At 42.0% G+C, this 17,503-nt stretch overlaps 1 protein-coding gene across 1 annotated transcript in view; it reads right to left on the bottom strand.

Annotated features, from left to right (window-relative positions):
* Positions 1–8,126, bottom strand: part of TNN (tenascin N) — a 42,451-nt gene extending 34,325 nt beyond the window's left edge. The window contains 3 exon segments of the mRNA XM_030573334.1: position 5,364; positions 6,220–6,590; positions 7,688–8,126. Coding sequence (XP_030429194.1) covers position 5,364; positions 6,220–6,590; positions 7,688–8,102 — 787 coding nt within the window. The 5' untranslated portion in view covers positions 8,103–8,126.
* Positions 8,127–17,503: the final 9,377 nt, after the last annotated feature.

Genomic DNA, 17,503 nt, shown 5'->3' with positions numbered 1-17,503 from the left:
TAACTGCTTACTGGAAAAGTGATTTCAAAAGTGTAGAGAGAAGTTCAGATGCGAGGAAACATGAAAGAGAAAATCGACATATGGGAGAGAACGACAAGTGCACCAGACTGCACGTATGTATAAAAAATGAGTATGTTGGAATGCACGTATGTGTATATGCATGAGAGAAATAAAAATCCAGAATCTCTAGTTTGGTTGTTTCATAAAGTCAATATTCTTGTGCCTGCTGCTCCCCTTGCATCAATAACAATTCTCTATCCATTGAGCACAGACCCTGTGCCTTCACAGTTTCTGCAGAAATCCTGCTCAATATTTGCTGCACCTCAGGTCAAGGAGAACTTTCTCAGTAACAGTTTGAGTTCTATCACATCTTGAGCTGAGTAAATCCCACACTTGCTCTCTGACAGTCAATTTACACTGTAAGGACACCCGATCCCACTAAGTTTACAGAAAGTGGCAAGTGATAGCAAATAATGGTGACAGACGCTCAACAGGATCCAGCCTTAATTAACTCAAGTTTTGTGCAGTATATTTTTATACCTTTCTGAAGGATTCAGAAACCTAACCATTCTCATGCTTTTCAGTTAGTAAATTTTTATACACTCTTCTTTATAACTGTAAACTCTATTTTACACAAGGAAGGAGGAAGAAACCACCAGTTCAGATAAAATAAGGCTGGGGTAAACTTTTCAGAAGATCTTATGCTACTGAGGAACATAAGTTCTACTTTTAAGAATGACTTAGGCACTTAGTCAATGCAATAAGACTTAGGTTCCTAAGTCACTTAGGCACTTTTGACAATTTTACCCCAAACCTTTTTGAACCTTTCCCAAAACTTGAATCAAACACCCAATGATTTTTCCAGCATCAAAAAATCTGGATTAACTTTTTAATATATGTAAGGCTTTTTATTTTTATATTTCACATCTTGGAACTCTCTGATTTTGTCCAGGACTAAAAGCAGAAATACCTCCAGGGTATTTCTTGGTGCTATTCCATATCACAGCCAAACCCAGGAAATAGTGAACATCTGCTCAGATTTCCATAACACATAGGCTCAGATAAGCAACAGCTGAATTTTCGGCGACCGAACTGAACTTCTGAATCTGTTGAGGTTGGCCCATCACTATACAAGACTGTCTCAGTTCCTTTTCCTATGCTGGAAAAAAAGTGTTACAGTTTATTCCAATGGATAAATGTGCTGGTTTTAAGGGTTTATTTTATTGTACTAAGCCGACCTTTAGATCTTCACTGTTAAAGTTACTTTATTGTAGGTTTAAGATGCTTTAGAGTAAGTCTAGTCTACATGGACCAAGCAAAAACTTGTTAAATACAGTTTAGACTAGCCAGAGCTGGGGTTCCGAATCGCATGATCTTCTTGCCTCTCTCTTCCTGCCAAGTAGCCTATTGCTAACTGCCATAAATACTGCTTGCTGTATCTAATTATTTTCCTGGCTTCTTCCCACTATCTTCTTCTCACATTGGCACACGAAAAAAAAAAAACATATAATCAAGCTGTGAGTTCTGATGATTTTGCAGAAGGAAAGAAAACTCTCTCCTTATCTCTGACTTATTTCAAAGGCCCAAATAATCCTTAAAATTAGTGCATGTGACTTCTTCATTCCTGAAAATGTAAACTGACTTCTGTAGTTGTGATAATCAGGGTCCAGACACCCCAGAGGGAAAACGGAGGGCCTGAACCCCAAATAATAAGCAATTGAATCAACTGGTTGTACACATTATTACTGCACTATAAGAAGTGTATCAAGTAACATATTTTATGAGGGTTGGTGATACCCTGGTCATTAATATCATTGTGTGATGTACGTATGAGTTGTGCATAAAGAATTACATGTGTGTCCTAGAAATATGTTCTTAAAATGTGTTTCAGAAGCAATGCATAAATCCAGCCTGCCCTAGACAAAGAAATGTGGATTTTCTTGGCTGAGTGGCTTGATTACTGGCAGAAGACAATGAAAGAGTATTTACATAAACAAAGCAATCAGTTTAGTTAGAGACATTTTAGTGATCCATCACTTAAGGAACAAAGAACAGCACCCTCTATATCTGTAAAAAATGGATCCCCGTGGCTTGAAGGGCAGGAGCTGCTGGTAACTCGCAAATGAGAAACCTACTTAGGCAAAGACTATAACTTGCTAGAATTAAGTTTAGTCACTAGAAAGAGTGTATGGTTTGGTTTTTAACCAAAATGGTCTCTTTTTCTCATCACTTAAACCTCTGTCCTTATTAATAAACTTATCCTTGTTTTATTACAAAATCATATCAGTGCTGCTATATTGAATTAAGTGTGAATTCTCAATTAAACTAAGGCTGGTGTGTGCTCTGTCTCTTTGGAGGGCAGTGAACTTACTCATTTCTGTGAGTGCTTAGTGAGAGGGACTGGACACTGCAGAGATGTCTCTGGGGAGTTCAGGAAATGGGGTTCACTGATTGTTACCTGCAAGGCGAGGTTAAGATTGGTGGCCTCTCAGGGAGTTTGCTGGTGAAATAGACAGGCAGGCATGGCAGGGAGCTGACACACAGTCTCAGTTCTAGCAAAGCTCTCTCTTGCTGAGGCAGAGAGGTAACAGTGGTTTGCGGCTGTGGGTGCCCTGAGGAGAGCATCACAGTAGTGAAGAAAACTAAAGGAAGTTTGATCCCTGCAGAAAACAGATCATGGCAAATCCAGTGTACACCATAGCCCTTCTGATGGGAATAACAACTTACACATTTGGTCAAAAAATACATTGCTTCAGCAATCATGAAGCCACTAAACATGATGGTAGTGTAATTTGTCCTACTGGGAAAGGCTCTCTCTTGAAACTAATTGGGCTATTTTCCCAGTGATCTCTCCTCACTTCATCCACAGCTCTAGCCAAAGTCCATCCTTAGAGGCACGTACACAATTCCCCTTGCCTTTAGTTGAAGCTATGTAACACAAGGGCAGAATATGGCCCTTCATTGCCCTGGAACATACATGGGATTTGGGTTTACTTGTGGTAAAATAACCCCAAACACACAGGATAGATCTTATTCTGTATGTAAGTGCAGTTTGGATGGAGCAGGCACTACCTGCACCCTTTGAAGTGAAGGACCCAGCACAGGAAAACAAAGTTGTCTAGTAGCCAATTGCATGGAATAGTGACCCAGGTGGCTGCAACAGCCCTTTCCCCTTCCTGGTTTTTCAGTTCTGCTTCATCAATGGCATGTTTTGATGAGGTGTTGACACAGAGGCACCTGCCATCTCATCCAGAAACAATACAAATTCTGAGATCAGCTAGAGCCATTCACCCAGGTAGATGTGACAAACCAAAGCCCTTTTGGGGCCTGATCAATACATTGCAGTCATTTGTCCAGGGAAATGGCATGATGAAAACAAGAAAGGTAAACAAGTGTTGCATTTTGGACACTTACTTAGAAACCACTGAAAATCCTCCTCCTTTCCCTCCTCTTCGGTAACAACAAACTTCACTGTATGCAGTGAAAGGATTCTTTACATAAACAATACTAAGTGCTGACGGAAGTCTGAGAATGGATGGGGTTTGGGTGACTAGATGCCAAGAGTCCATCTTGTGTTCTAATTACTATTATAAATCTCTCTCCATTAGCCAGTTGCTTCTCAGGAAATAGATTAAGGCCCTATGGCCTAAGCAAGCAGGAAACCAGCAACATGTTTCTAAATTCACTGCTGGGTTGAAAGCTGCCTGTTAGGAATCCTGGCCCCACTGGAATGTCTCATCTTCTCATTCTTTAAAACCCCCTCCACTTTCCACCGTTCCTATTGCTTCTGCTCCAACAGAATGATTTTCAAGCAAAGGCAAAAACTTGCTAGAAAAATTTGGTTTTAATCAGGCACTACATTTATTTAACGAGGAGTACTTGCGGCACCTTAGAGACTATCACATTTATTTGGGCATAAGCTTATGCCCAAATAAATGTGTTCGTCTCTAAGGTGAGACAAGTACTCCTCGTTCTTTTTGCTGATACAGACTAACACAGCTACCACTCTGACATTTATATAAGGTATCCCAAAGTGTTCTATAGAATGATTAGATGATGTTCCAAAAGAGCACAAGTCAGTATCTGAGGTTTAACATCTACTTTCCTCCATAGCTTCTTACTGATCATAAATGAAAAAAAATTAATGAGTGCAAATAATTGTGCACTTTCGGGAGTAGATACATTCTAGTTGCTCAGATATGCCAGCAATAATGACAACAAATTATTAAATGTGTCTTGTTGTGTGCAAAGAGATGTAAACATCAGTGAAACTGTACCACAGCAGTACTCAGTAGTAATCCTTCAGGAACCAGAAGTCTCTTTCTCAGAATATAAAAGCCTGTTTAATGACATTGGAAGAGGAGAGCTTGACAGATGCTGCAGAAATATAAACCGTTTCACAAAAGATTTAGGAAAAGTATTTTTCCTTTTTGTGACCTTGCTGATCTAGTCGTAAATTACAATACAAAATGAATTGTATAGCGGTGTATTAATTTTATAACATGTCCATCCTAATACTGGAGCAACAGCAACAACAACAGCATGGGAAGGAGGAAGCCAGGTTGCATTCAGACCCTTCTCCTTGGGAGGCAGGGCCAGAACCCCCTTGGGACACCAGAGACTATTCTGGCTGCCACCTTCACAGACCTGGCTGCCCCCCTGACAACATTCATTCCTTGCTCATTTCTGTGGACAGAACAGAATGATCATCGACCGAGAGGGAAATAGAGAACCTGGAAAGAAAGACTGCGGGTTGAATCGCATAAGGTGTTGGTTAAGCGTTTTGGTATGGGGAAGAATTTTGTCTATAGCCCTTTTTTTTTAAACAAGGTGAACCAATGAGCAAATGTAGTTTTTGAGGAGCAAGATCAGAGCTTTAATGCTGATCCAGAGCACTTACAATAATCTGCATGTACTCAATTCACCTGCCTCAGAAGGTTGAAGGGCTGAGTTGACATGGCTGGGATATGAACTTGCAGTTATAGGGATTTTAAAGATATTTCAAACTGGATGACTAAGCCACTGAGCCATTTTTATGGGCATTAAGGCTTTTCAAGGATTGGAAGTAGTAATGGTAGCAAGGCCTCAAACTGGCAGCTGGGGCTGAGCTGGTTGTCCAGAGCGGGATTCACTCACTACTTGATTAGGGCTCCTATGGCACTTTTTGTGCTAAAAGACCTTGAATGAAACTGAGGCTGAGATTTCAGAGATCTGTTGGAATGAGGTGCCCAACTCCTACTGAAAGTCAGTGGGATTTGAGCACCTAACTACCTTAGCCCCTTTGAAAATCTCAGACTACAGATTTAACTTAATAGATACATCTGGAGAAACAACAGCAACCTGAAACCTTCCCTAGTAGACACCCTCCAGTGGAGGCAGACCTGCACAAGGAAGGGGATTATGGAAACTGTTTTCAGCTTTGTCATTCTGTGTAAAACCAGACAAATGCAGGTTAAAGTTAATGACCCAAAGACCCAGGCCCTGCACTGAGCCTTGAGTACAGCTACAGAAGGACTTTAGCAGACATCCTGCAGCAAGGAGCCCCACCGATAGTGTCTTTAAACTAAGGAGGCTCTGCTTCTGGCCCAATCCAGCTGGAATCTCTGGGCAGAGAGCAGGGTCAGCTCACTCAGGTCTAATCAGTCAACCCCCACTGCCTGGTGCAGATATAGCACAAGAAATAGCTTCTTGATGGGAGTTTCCAACAGCAGCAGTTGGAGCAAACAACCTAGCTAGATTTAAGACGGAGCTTGATCAGTTTATAAACAAGATTATATGATGACATTGCCTGAGACAGCAGCAGACTGGACGTTATGATCTACAAGGTGCCTTCCAATCCTAAATTCCTAACTGCCTCAGCATAGAGTAGATTACTGAAGGTTTTGCTATACCATTGTTCACAGCTTGTACTGAATCCTCTGGCTTACTCACAACCAATGCAGACTGCAGCAGGCAGGCAGACCTGGCTGACCCCCTTGCCTTTATTCCCAGGAGTGATCTATGGGCTTGGTTAGCATTCCTCCATGGTTATAAGCCTCCATATCCAGTCTTTGGCTATGGGCTGGGGATAGCATCTTCTCCAGCTAATGGATATTGGATGGGGTTAGCTGCAGAAGGACCCAAACAAATGGCCTAATGGACAGGAAGGAAGGGGGATACAGGGGACACACTAGGATAAAAGACATAGGGAAGGAATAAAAGGAAGGTGCTTCTCTCCACCTGGGAGCAGTCAAGCCCAATGAAACCATCGTGGCAGTAGCACTCCCCACTGTCACAGAAACCGTTGCTGCTGCAGTCGTTGGGGCATCTCTTCTCACTGCAGTCATCTGCCATGAACTCCCTATAGCACTGACACACACCATTGTTACAGATCCCATTGCCACTGCAGTTCTTAGGGCACAGCTACTGACTGCAGTCTTCACCAGCGTAGGGTTTACTGCAGATGCATTTGCCATCAATGCAGCGTCCATGGCCGTTGCAATTGTTGGGGCAGCTGGGGTGGCAGCAATCGCTGCCCTCCCAGCCTTCATCACAGTCACATCCACAGATCTCTTGGATGAAAGTTCCATGGCCACTGCAATTCGAGACACCTGTCCAGTTGGGGACCCAGAGCCGACACCAGCAGGTAGCATGAAGGAGAGAAAGAGGCAGACAAAACAGCATTAGAAATAGAGCCATAGAAAGATATAGAGAAAGTCTATTCAAAACCACTGGTAGGAAAGAGAAACTAAATGGATTGGTTATAGCTGCACCCACTAGTGTCATATGAGACTATCACCTGAGCATTCTTCTTTGTTTTGGACAGTTAGCGATCAAAGAAAAACAAACAAATTCTCAACATTTTCCTTTAAAATGAAAATTTCTGGGACTGGAAACAAAACAAAAAACCTAGGAATTCTACAACCACACCTACTGCTGATGTGGAATTCCAGAATGTCACCTCTCCCAAGCTCAAGAACTCCAGGTCCTGACTTCTCAGACACTCCAGAATTCCTCTCAAAGCTGAAAGATACGTTTTAGCACATTTTGGGAACATCAGCTTTCCCCACCAAGCCCAGGAACTTGAGCCCTACCTTACCTTGGAGATTCCAGAGTTCCACTCCCTCAAGACCAGGAAATCAAGTTATCTTGGATCTGTAGGAGTTTAATCCAAGCCCAACCACATCCAGAAACCCCAGAATTCCACACCCCACTGCTGATTCTGAGCTCCTTGCCATTGTGAGGACCCTTGAAATCACCCCTACCCCTGTCCATCACCACTGGGGAGCACAGCAAACCAAGCACCATTGTGAGGACCCTTGAAATCACCCCTACCCCTGTCCATCACCACTGGGGAGCACAGCAAACCAAGCACTCCATTACCTCATAAACACTAGAATTCCTGAGCTCCCCTAAAAGCCCAGTGAAGTCAATGGGAGTCTTACCATTGGCTTCAATGGACTTTGGATGTCTCTGTGTCAGGAACTCCAGGATTCCCCATCTCAAATTCAGGAAACTAATTGCTCCCATTAAACCCTCTTTCCATATGCCTCAAACTTCCGTGCCCCAGTGTAAAAAACCTGGGCTCCAGCCTAACCAGGACTTTTCCAGTAAGGAATAGCACAGCACAGAGAGGGACATACAATTAAAGCTACTGGAGTTAGAGAGAACACACTACAAAAAAAATAAATTACAGTATGTTGCACACCTTGGACTCCCACACAGCACCTCTGTATACTGCAGGTCTCCTTGAGTACCATCATTTCTTTCTCCATCTTTTCCATCCTTTCCCGCAGATCTTTGATGTGTCCCAAAGCTTCACAGTCACCTCTCGGTGTCTGAACTCGGATGTTGTGCCTGAATATGATATTCTGCTCCTCCTCTTCGTCCGCATCCCCAGCAGCAAGCAGCACATGACTGCCATCTTTGAGCGGCAACGGGTCTGCCTCCACCTTGATCTGGGATGATTTGGGTAGGTCAATCTTGTACGAGTGGCTGAACGAGATTTTCTGACCATTGCTGGTACAGTTGTGAAGTTCAGTGGGGAGTTGAACAGCAGCTGTTTGGAGAGCAAGGTACAGTAACATCCCCTGAGGGAAAGTAAGCCAACTCCAGACACTCATCTTGTAGTTCTTCAGAGGGAAGGCTGATCCGATAAAAACAGTGAAGCTGGTTTCAAGGAGAAAAAAAAATGAAAAAAATGCTACCATAAAACCATAAGAAACCCTGGCCTGCTATGATGCTATCTAGTGCTGTAAGCTCACAAGTTCATCAGTGACAGGTTGGTCAGTATTTGGATAAGACATATACAAAGAATACCTAGGGCGATATGTTTCAGAGTGGCAGCCATGTTAGTCTGCATCAGCAAAAACAACGAGGAGTCCTTGTGGCACCTTACAGACTACAAGGACTCCTCATTGTTTTTAAAGTATTACAGAAAATGGTAATTGTGTTGGCTCCATAGGCGACACTCTTCCTTATGAGTCAGTACTGAATTAGAGTCCTGACCCAGCATTAGCAGGCACTGTGCTCTGCAAGATGACATCTTTCAGATGACACTTAAAACCATAGTCTTGATTATCATGTTTATTAACTACCTCTTGCAATTTTAGTACAAGTAAAGGTGTTGGCCCTACCTGACATTAGGCCTAACTAAATTCCCCTGCAGTTTAAATGGATATAGTATTTGTCTCTCACTTATTACATTAAGCTGCTGTACACTGTTGCAGTGTGCTGTTAAATATAGTTCACCCCAGAGACTGCTGCATTTCAGTGGCAGATGGAGTAAACCCTATACAGTGAAACATGCTATAAGGCAGCCATTCAAGAGACTGACAAAAATCAGCTCCTTACAGAGGTGATTTTCCAGTAAAGTCTGTAGCAGAATTGTTCTCGGAACATTCAGGATAATATCTTGGAGCAGCCTCTTATGAAAAGAGGTTCGCTAATACAGGTGGTGTCTTGCATAGGTTTCACTGCATATAGTTTACATAGATGTTTGTTAATTGGAAAATATTGTGGGATCCTTTGGGACGAACTGCACCGTACAAATGTACAATATTTTTATTTATCGTACAGTGAATTTGGTGCTGGTGTAAGGTACCAGGCTCTTAACCTGGGAGGCTGAATAGTTCTCTCCACACAACAAGTTCAGTGCAGACAATGCCAGGGCAAGACTTTCACATACTGCCCGGTCTGTGTGCCTGCACCCTGACCTGGAAGTCCCTCTTCTAAGAGAGAGAGGAAGCACAGCTTCCATGCTGGGCATGCAGGCAAGGGCACTAACTGTGATGAGGACACTTGTACATTATGAACTGGATTCAGACATCAGCTCATTTCATATGGGTCATTGAATGACTATCAACTGCTCATGATTTTGGTTACCATCAACCTGGGTGATATTTGAACCAGGAAACTGGGATTGTTTAGTCTGCAGAAGAGAAGAATGAGGTGGGATTTGATAGTTGCTTTCAACTACCTGAAAGGGGGTTCCAAAGAGGATGGATCTAGCCTGTTCTCAGTGGTAGCAGATGACAGAAGAAGGAGCAATGGTCTCAAGTTGCAGTGGGGGAGGTTTAGGTTGGATATTAGGAACAACTTTTTCACTAGGAGGGTGATGAAGCACTGGAATGGGTTACCTAGGGAGGTGGTGGAATCTCCTTCCTTAGAAGTTTTTAAGGTCAGGCTTGACAGCCTGGCTAGGATGATTTAGTTGGGGATGAGCAGGGGGTTGGACTAAATGACCTCCTGAGTTCCCTTCCAACCCTGATAATCTATGATTCTATGATCTAAAGGTTCAAGGCCTCATATTACCAATTCCTTAGCCATTCAGTCTATCACTCCAAAGACTCTTTTCCAGTCTAAATCATGTTATTGGCCACTGTGAAATAAAGAATGGGACTCAATTTCTGCATGCCCTTGGAAAATGAATTCTGCTTCTTCTAAGATGTTGCACATTTTGACCCTGGCATTGTCCAGAACCTGGGGAAGTCAAGGTGTTACCCCACATTATATTTTAAACTACTGTATGATGTTGCCATCCTGAGTTTTGAGGTCTCGTTAAGGATTTGAAGTGCTTGATTTAACTGGATGTCAGATTTGCTTTATAGTCACTGCAAAAGTTAATCCAGGAACCACACCAGGTCACCTCATTGTTAGATTGATTAACAACAGGTCTGACAAACTAACTGATGCCAATGGGAAAGATAGTCTCTGGCAGGTTTAATCATGGTGGCACTTGTAGATAAGAGTGAAGATTGTTATAAAAACATACAAACCAGGGACAAACCTACTTTTCGTGTCCCAAATTCTGCCCAGGAAAATGGATGAGATCTCCCCATGACATTACAGGTCCTCACTTTGACTATCCAGAGCCTGAAATCATGGCATATGGAGTTGTCCTTTAGAGCCTCCTTGGCTTATAAACTAAACAGGGTTCAAGAAAAGTACCCTACTTATTCAGAAGCTTGAGGCTCTGGCTCCTAAAAACAAAAACAGAAAAAAACCCAAAAAACAGCCCAATAACAAATGTATGTAGGGCCAAATGCTCGACACCTTACTCAGCAAAAAGTTCCTAACTGTCAGGGTAGTTAAACACTGGAATAGATTGCCTAGGGAAGTTGTGGAATCTCCATCGCTGGAGATATTTAAGAGTAGGTTAGATAAATGTCTATTAGGGATGGTTTAGACAGTATTTGGTCCTGCCATGAGGGCAGGGGACTGGACTCGATGACCTCTCGAGGTCCCTTCCAGTCTTAGAGTCTATGAGTCTATGAGCATATGCTCAGGCAGAACACTCACTGAAATTAATAGGAGTTTTGCCAGGGGAAAGAGTGAGTGAAATAGCATAAGGACTTCAGGATTCAGTCCATGAGCCTTTATTATGTATAAAGAAAATTTAAAAATGAGAAACAACCCGTAGCTTTGTCCTTCCAGCATTTCTCAAACTCTAATTTTTCATCTCTTAGCACATCATTCTGCTGACACAGGACTTTTTCATCCTTGTTCTGAGGTTTTGCAACCACCTGTTAGCCAAGGAAGGTGTGGCTTATAATCCCCTCTCCCATCCCCAATCATCTGCTATTCTATTTCCAAACCTCCACTTTCTTAGGCAAAGAGCCACAGAAATTAACTACCTTCATCTCTCTTTAGCCTTCTGAAACATATCAAGTAATAAGGGTTGTCCTTGTCTTAAGGCTTTGAACCAACATAGTACTTGAGATCCACAGAATCTCACCATAGGGCACAGACAGAGTGTCCAGAACCTTGTTTTACAGGGTTTATTTTCAAAGCCCTGGAAATGAAAAACCCACACACAGATACACACACACACAAAGCCCTTTTTCATCTCTGGGTATCGCATGCCATTCTGTGTTGTAACATGATGTCTCTACTATTTAGGCTCTCTTGAGCACCGCAAATTGATCTCAGATTTTCCTGGGCAAGCAGATCACTCAAGAGAAAAACTCCTGAACATAGCACTTCTGTCAAGTGTAATGAAAGAGGATAACAGTACTTCTGGCTTCAACATCATGTAATAAAGAGATTTTCCCCTGCTTTTAAGAAAAAGAGGGTGGATGTAACCAATCCTTCATTGAGGACATTATGTCATACGTATAAGATCATGTAACTGGAACTAATAGGGTGAAACTGAGCAAAAGAAAGGTTTAGGAAAAAAATTTCCTGGTAGTCAATTTAACAGTCAGATCTATTAGACTATGAAATAGTCTCCTAAGGAAAATGGTGGAAGATACATTGCTTCTGACATTTAAACCTCAACTTAGTAAAACACTAGATAATAAGACACTGTAGAGAACAGACAGTATTCTCATGGGAAGGATAAGATGATCTAATCCTGTAGGTCTTTTCCATTCCTAATGTCTATGCCTGTGTATTTTAGTGTACTGAATTTTGCAATTTGCTGATCCGGACAACAGTATTTCTTCAAATTAACTGACTGTTGTATATATTACTTGTACTGCAGTGCCCCAGCTCCTTTGTGCTAGACACCGTACAAGCATAAAACAAAATAGGTCCTTGCCCCATGGAATTGACTATCTAAGCAAACATTTAAAAGGTACCATAGTTTTAACATCTACTGTGAGTGCTTTCATAGGATTTAAACCCACAACCTCTTATACAAGGCTGATGTACCTAATCCACAAAGCCACTTGATAGGCTGTTAACAAGGTAGCTGTACTTTCCTGACCATTTTAGATTGAAAGCTCTTCAGGGAAGGGACTAGAATTTACAATATATTTGTACAGTGCCTATCACAATGGGGCCCAAATAGCTTCAGGTCTGTAGGTGCTCACACAATACAAACATTAGATAAAAGTCACTGATCCAGCTGGATGGTTCCTAACACTGACTCAAATGTCTGCATCTTCTCCAAAGGTAGCAAACTCCTCAAACTAGAACATTTTTGGTTTTTAATTAATTATTTAATTTAAAAAAGAATTTGGCAACTTTCAGTGCCTCCGAGAGCAAGAGTTTATTAATTGATCCAGATATAATGTCAGTAGAATCTGGACAAACTGCCTCCCCAGCTCACATCATGCGCTGCCAACCCTAATGAAATGAAAGAAAAATTTAAGTCTCATTTAACTAGTTCTTATACCATACCCATAAGGATCAGTACTCGTGGGTTCTATTCCTATTTCTGTCACTGACTCGCTTTGTGACCTGGAAGGAAATGACATAACTTCTCTGTACTCTGTAAAATATAACACACCTTATCTTGGAATAGTGCTTGACATACTAATTGTACCCCAAAACACTCCATAAATTAAATACTAGATTTTCAAATAAAATAAATTGCGGTCGAAGAGAGACACTTTCAGATGAAAATAGATGCACAGTCAGGAAAGTAGAGAGATGCATGAAGGTTTTTCCAGATGGCAGGAAATGCAAAGGAGAAGGGTCTTCGACCAATAATGGTGATATTGTAATAGGAGGCAGGGAGGATGCTGGCGCTAGGAAAGTGGCATGAACAGAAAGGGGAAGGGAGCGAAAAAGAGCCAGCTGCTTGGCTGGTGTAAATTGTCCTGGCCTGATTGACTTAGCTGGAACTATAATGATCTACACCAGCAGAGGATCTGGCCTAAAGTCTATGCAGCAAATCTATGAAGGGTTTTTAAAACAAAGCGGTTAATTTTCAACCAGATCCTGAAGTGGAAGGAAAACAGGGGTGTTGTTTGAAAATGTAGGTGATATGGCTTCATTTCTTTTTATAGGTGAGAAGGTAGTGAGTAGCGTTCTGTACATGCATGAGTTAGTTAAAGCATGGGAACACTGCAGGGATGGAAGCTACTATAATCAAGGCAGGGGATGACGTAAGCACAGATGTTGATTTCAGCAGAGGTGGGACTGAGAGGGACATATGCAGGGACAATGCTGCTAAGTTGGAGATAGGGAAATTCACAGACAACATAGGAAGCCTGGGAGAAGGAGAGTCCAGAGTGAAGGGTAACTCCAAAATTGCAGACAGTGGAGTCAAATATGAGGTCTCTATTCAGGAGCGTATTTGACTCCACTGTCTGCAATTTTGGAGTTACTCTTCACTCTGGACTCTCCTTCTCCTAGGCTTCCTATGTTGTCTGTGAATCTCCCTATCTCCAAGAAGTGAGCTGTAGCTCACGAAAGCTCATGCTGAAATAAATGTGTTAGTCTCTAAGGTGCCACAAGTACTCCTGTTCTTTTTTCAAGGAAATGGAGTAATTTTTGAGGATGGTTCTTTTCCCCAAAGGAAGTACATCTGTCTTTTGAGACATTTAGCTAAAGGAAGTTGAGACACAGTAGTCAAGACAGGCAGTGAGGTGGTGAATATGTGCATACTGTAAAAGTTAGCAGTGTTAGCTCAAATTAAAGGCAGAGGAAAAATGGCCATGAAATAGGAGAAAGAGCAGAGGTCTGAGAATTGAACCTTGTGGGACTCCATAGTGCTGTGCTATTCCCAAAGAAGAGCAGTTTCTGTGATAAGGCCAGAATGAAAGTGCCAAGGATATTGTGGTTATTGGAGAGGTGAGAGAAGGCTGCTTCTAAACCTCTTTGTTGAGAAAGGGAAGGTCACAGAGAGGTCTGAATATCAAGGTCAAGGGACATTTTTTGAGGAAGGTGGTGGGGACTGGCTCCTTGAAGAGGCTGTTTTCTGGGCTAACTAAGGGGAAGTGGCCAAACATTTTCCATGTACGTTGCAACCAATATTGTGCAAAGTAGTAATTCCATGCCTGGCTAACTGAAGCTGGGAACATCGGGGTTGGGTTCAGGAGACTCAAATGCTGTCGAGTATGAGTAGCCACCATTAGCTTCACCTTGGTGTCCATAACACATACAATGGCTATAAAATTATTTGCTGTATTAAGACCCTAAGAGTTCAATAGCTCTGAAGCAGGGTGATGTGCAATAGCAGCTTGCAGATAGGAAAGGGGTGCATCCTCAGTGGTACATGGCAAAATCCTTCTCCCAGTTACGCTGGAGCAGATCTGAAGTAATGCCATTGCAATCAGTTAAGTTGTTCCTGATTTATCGCTTGGCTACACTTGAGAGTTACAGCGCATTAAAGGAGCCCCACGCGCACTACCTCACTACCCGTCCACACTGGCAAGGCACATAGAGCGCTCTGACTCCACGGCTAGAGCGCTCCTGGTACTCCAACTCCACGAGTGGAATAACACTTGATCTGCCCTCGCTGGAGCAGCCCAGCATCAGTGTGAAAGAGGTTGTGCATTACTGGGCTCTGATCAGCTCCTGGAAACATCCCATAATCCCCTTAAGGGTATGGCTACACTTGAAATTTCAAAGCACTGTTGCGGCAGCGCTGTGGGAGCGCTGCCACGGCAGCGCTTTGAAGTGTGAGTGTGGTCGGAGCGCCAGCACTCGGGGAGAGCTCTCCCAGCGCTGCACATAAACCACATCCTTTATGGGTGTAGCTTGCAGCACTGGGAGCCGCGCTCCCAGCGCTGTGGCACTGATTACACTGAGGATTTACAGCGCTGTATCTTGCAGCGCTCGGGGGGGTGTTTTTTCACGCCCCTGAGCATGAAAGTTGCAGCGCTGTAAAGTGCCAGTGTAGCCAAGCCCTATGTCAAGTGGCGACTCTTGTCATTGTTTTCTATGTGCCCTTTGAAAGCTCCATTTGACAGCCAGCATGCTTATCTGCTCCGAGACAAATTAACCATAACTGTGGAATGCTGTATGTGAGAGAGAGAGGCGGGGGAGAGGGGGAGGTCTGCTGCTGTCTGAACTTACAAGACAGCATGCTGACATGCTCTCAGCCCCCCAAAAACCCACTCTCTTCCCCCACATAAACACAACACACTCCCTGTCACGCTCCACCCCACCCTCCATTGAAAAGCACATTGCAGCCACTTGCGTGCTGGGACACCACAATGCACTGCTCTCTGCAGCCGTTGCAAGAGCTGCTAATGTGGCCATGTTAGTGCGCTGTCAGCTGTCAGTGTGGACAGACTACAGTGCTTTCCCTACTGTGCTCTACGAAGGCTGGTTTAACGCAAAGCGCTCTACATCTGCAAGTGCAGCCATGCCCTTAGTGTAAATGAGAGCAGAATCTAGCCTATTTTGTGTTATTGATATTGCCACTTTGTACCAATGAAAAGTGCTTAAATAGACACCAGCAACAGTGAAAAGCAGAACTCATTCATGACGATTTTCTATAATCACTGGCACCCCACAAAATACCCAATATCCACTGTGCCCAAGTTTCACAGAATCTAGAATGGAAAATATCTGTTCAGTTCTCTAATATTCTAGTCCATTGCCCAGCCATTTGCTTCCTATTATACATTTACTCATTTTATCCAATCTAGTGGGACTCTCAACTTGTCTCTTCAATCCACATGGCTACTTATTTTACAGAGTTTCCATAAACTTCATTTAGTGTAAATGACTGAATTTCTCATCTTGACTTTCTGCACTGAGGCTGTGCTGCTATTTCCGACACCATTTCCTGTAGAAAGTTGCTCCTAACAATTTTATTTTCCGGTGTGGGATGATGTTTTGAATATGAGTTGTGTGTGCGTGCACGTTTAATTCTGATCTTAGTGAAACAAAAAACACATCTTGGGCTCCAAAAGGACTGGGTTATTGTAGCTACAATATGAACTGATCACATTCTGCTGTGAATACAACTGAATTCAACTTGGTTACACTGTTTCCTTGAGTGAGTCTATTGCCTTTTTCAAGGACATCACTCACCGACTGACTCTTTACCTAAGTCTACAAAAGTTTGGGATGATTTCAGTGATTAGAGAACAGAATGGAAACCAGTCAGGTAAATCTTTGGGCTTATCTATCTTTCTTTTTCTTCTTATGTGTTTTCTCTTCTACAAAGTCTACATTTTTGTATGTACCTGGCTTCCTAACTAGTGTGAATGAAAGATTTATGCCTGAATCCCCTCGACTGCTTTGAAAATCTCTGCATCTTTGCTTTTTTTAAAATTTATTTATTTTCTAACTCAGTTGTTTAATATAATAAGGTTTTTGTAGCAAGGGTGTAACACTAGCTACGAGGCTTCTTTTTATTATCTATATTAGTTACCAATCAGATATTTACATTATTCATTCAGTGTGTGGGTGGGCTTTTTACGTGTGATTGTTATTTTATTACAGTAAATCTCTCTCTTTAAGAGAAGAGAATTTTTTAAAATGCTGTATAATTCACAATTTTTGTAATTATTATAATTGATCACTTTAGTCTATTTTTTTAATTTTGTTTTGCTAGTGAATGTCATCTTTTTGACATAAACAGTATAATAAATAAAATATTTATTATGGAAAATAGTCTATTTAATTTGACCTGATGATAAAGAGCTTCAAATAATTTGGCCCTATGGAGTCTGTGAAATGACATGTGCACTGTAAGGCATGAAAAGGCTGTTGAGCAGGTAGATAATTTATATATCAAGCATTTTGTTATTAGTTTGTGTTGCAGTCGTAATTTGTAAATATATGGATAAACAACCTTAGTATGAACCCATGACAAGAGGAAAAGCCTTTTAAAACCAAAAAAATCATAGAAATTAGTGTCTGAAATAGAAAGTGTAAAGAACACAACAGATCCTGAAATAACCAGTCTAGGAGTGAAATCCTGACTCCACTGAAGTCAATGGCAACTCTCATTGACTTCTATGGAGACAGCATTTCACTCTAGATATTTGTTTCTTTGAACGAAAACACTCTGAGCAAGTTTAAACCTTTTAACTTGGAACATATATATTAACTGAAACACCATTTTTTGTGAAATATGTATTCTAATAACATTTACCTGCCACACAGGTATGTTGTGAGGCTTATTTCATTAGAGTTTGTAAAGTGCTTTGAGGTCTTTAGGTGAAAGGTGCTATAAAAGGGGAAAGAATGATTATTCATACTTCATCAAGGTCTAAGAGTATTCCCATTTCTTGTCCTAAAGGAAACTGTAGAAAAATGTTTCCCTTACCTCTGGGATATTCTTCAGCTGTCTGATAAGCAGCAGGGTCCTTCTGTTTTGGCTACCACCTGCAAT

This window comes from Gopherus evgoodei, chromosome 8, assembly GCF_007399415.2.
Source record: "Gopherus evgoodei ecotype Sinaloan lineage chromosome 8, rGopEvg1_v1.p, whole genome shotgun sequence".
Lineage (NCBI taxonomy): Eukaryota > Metazoa > Chordata > Testudines > Testudinidae > Gopherus > Gopherus evgoodei.
The sequence above is the reverse complement of the archived record's forward strand: the minus strand, read 5'-3'. Positions and strand labels throughout refer to the sequence as shown.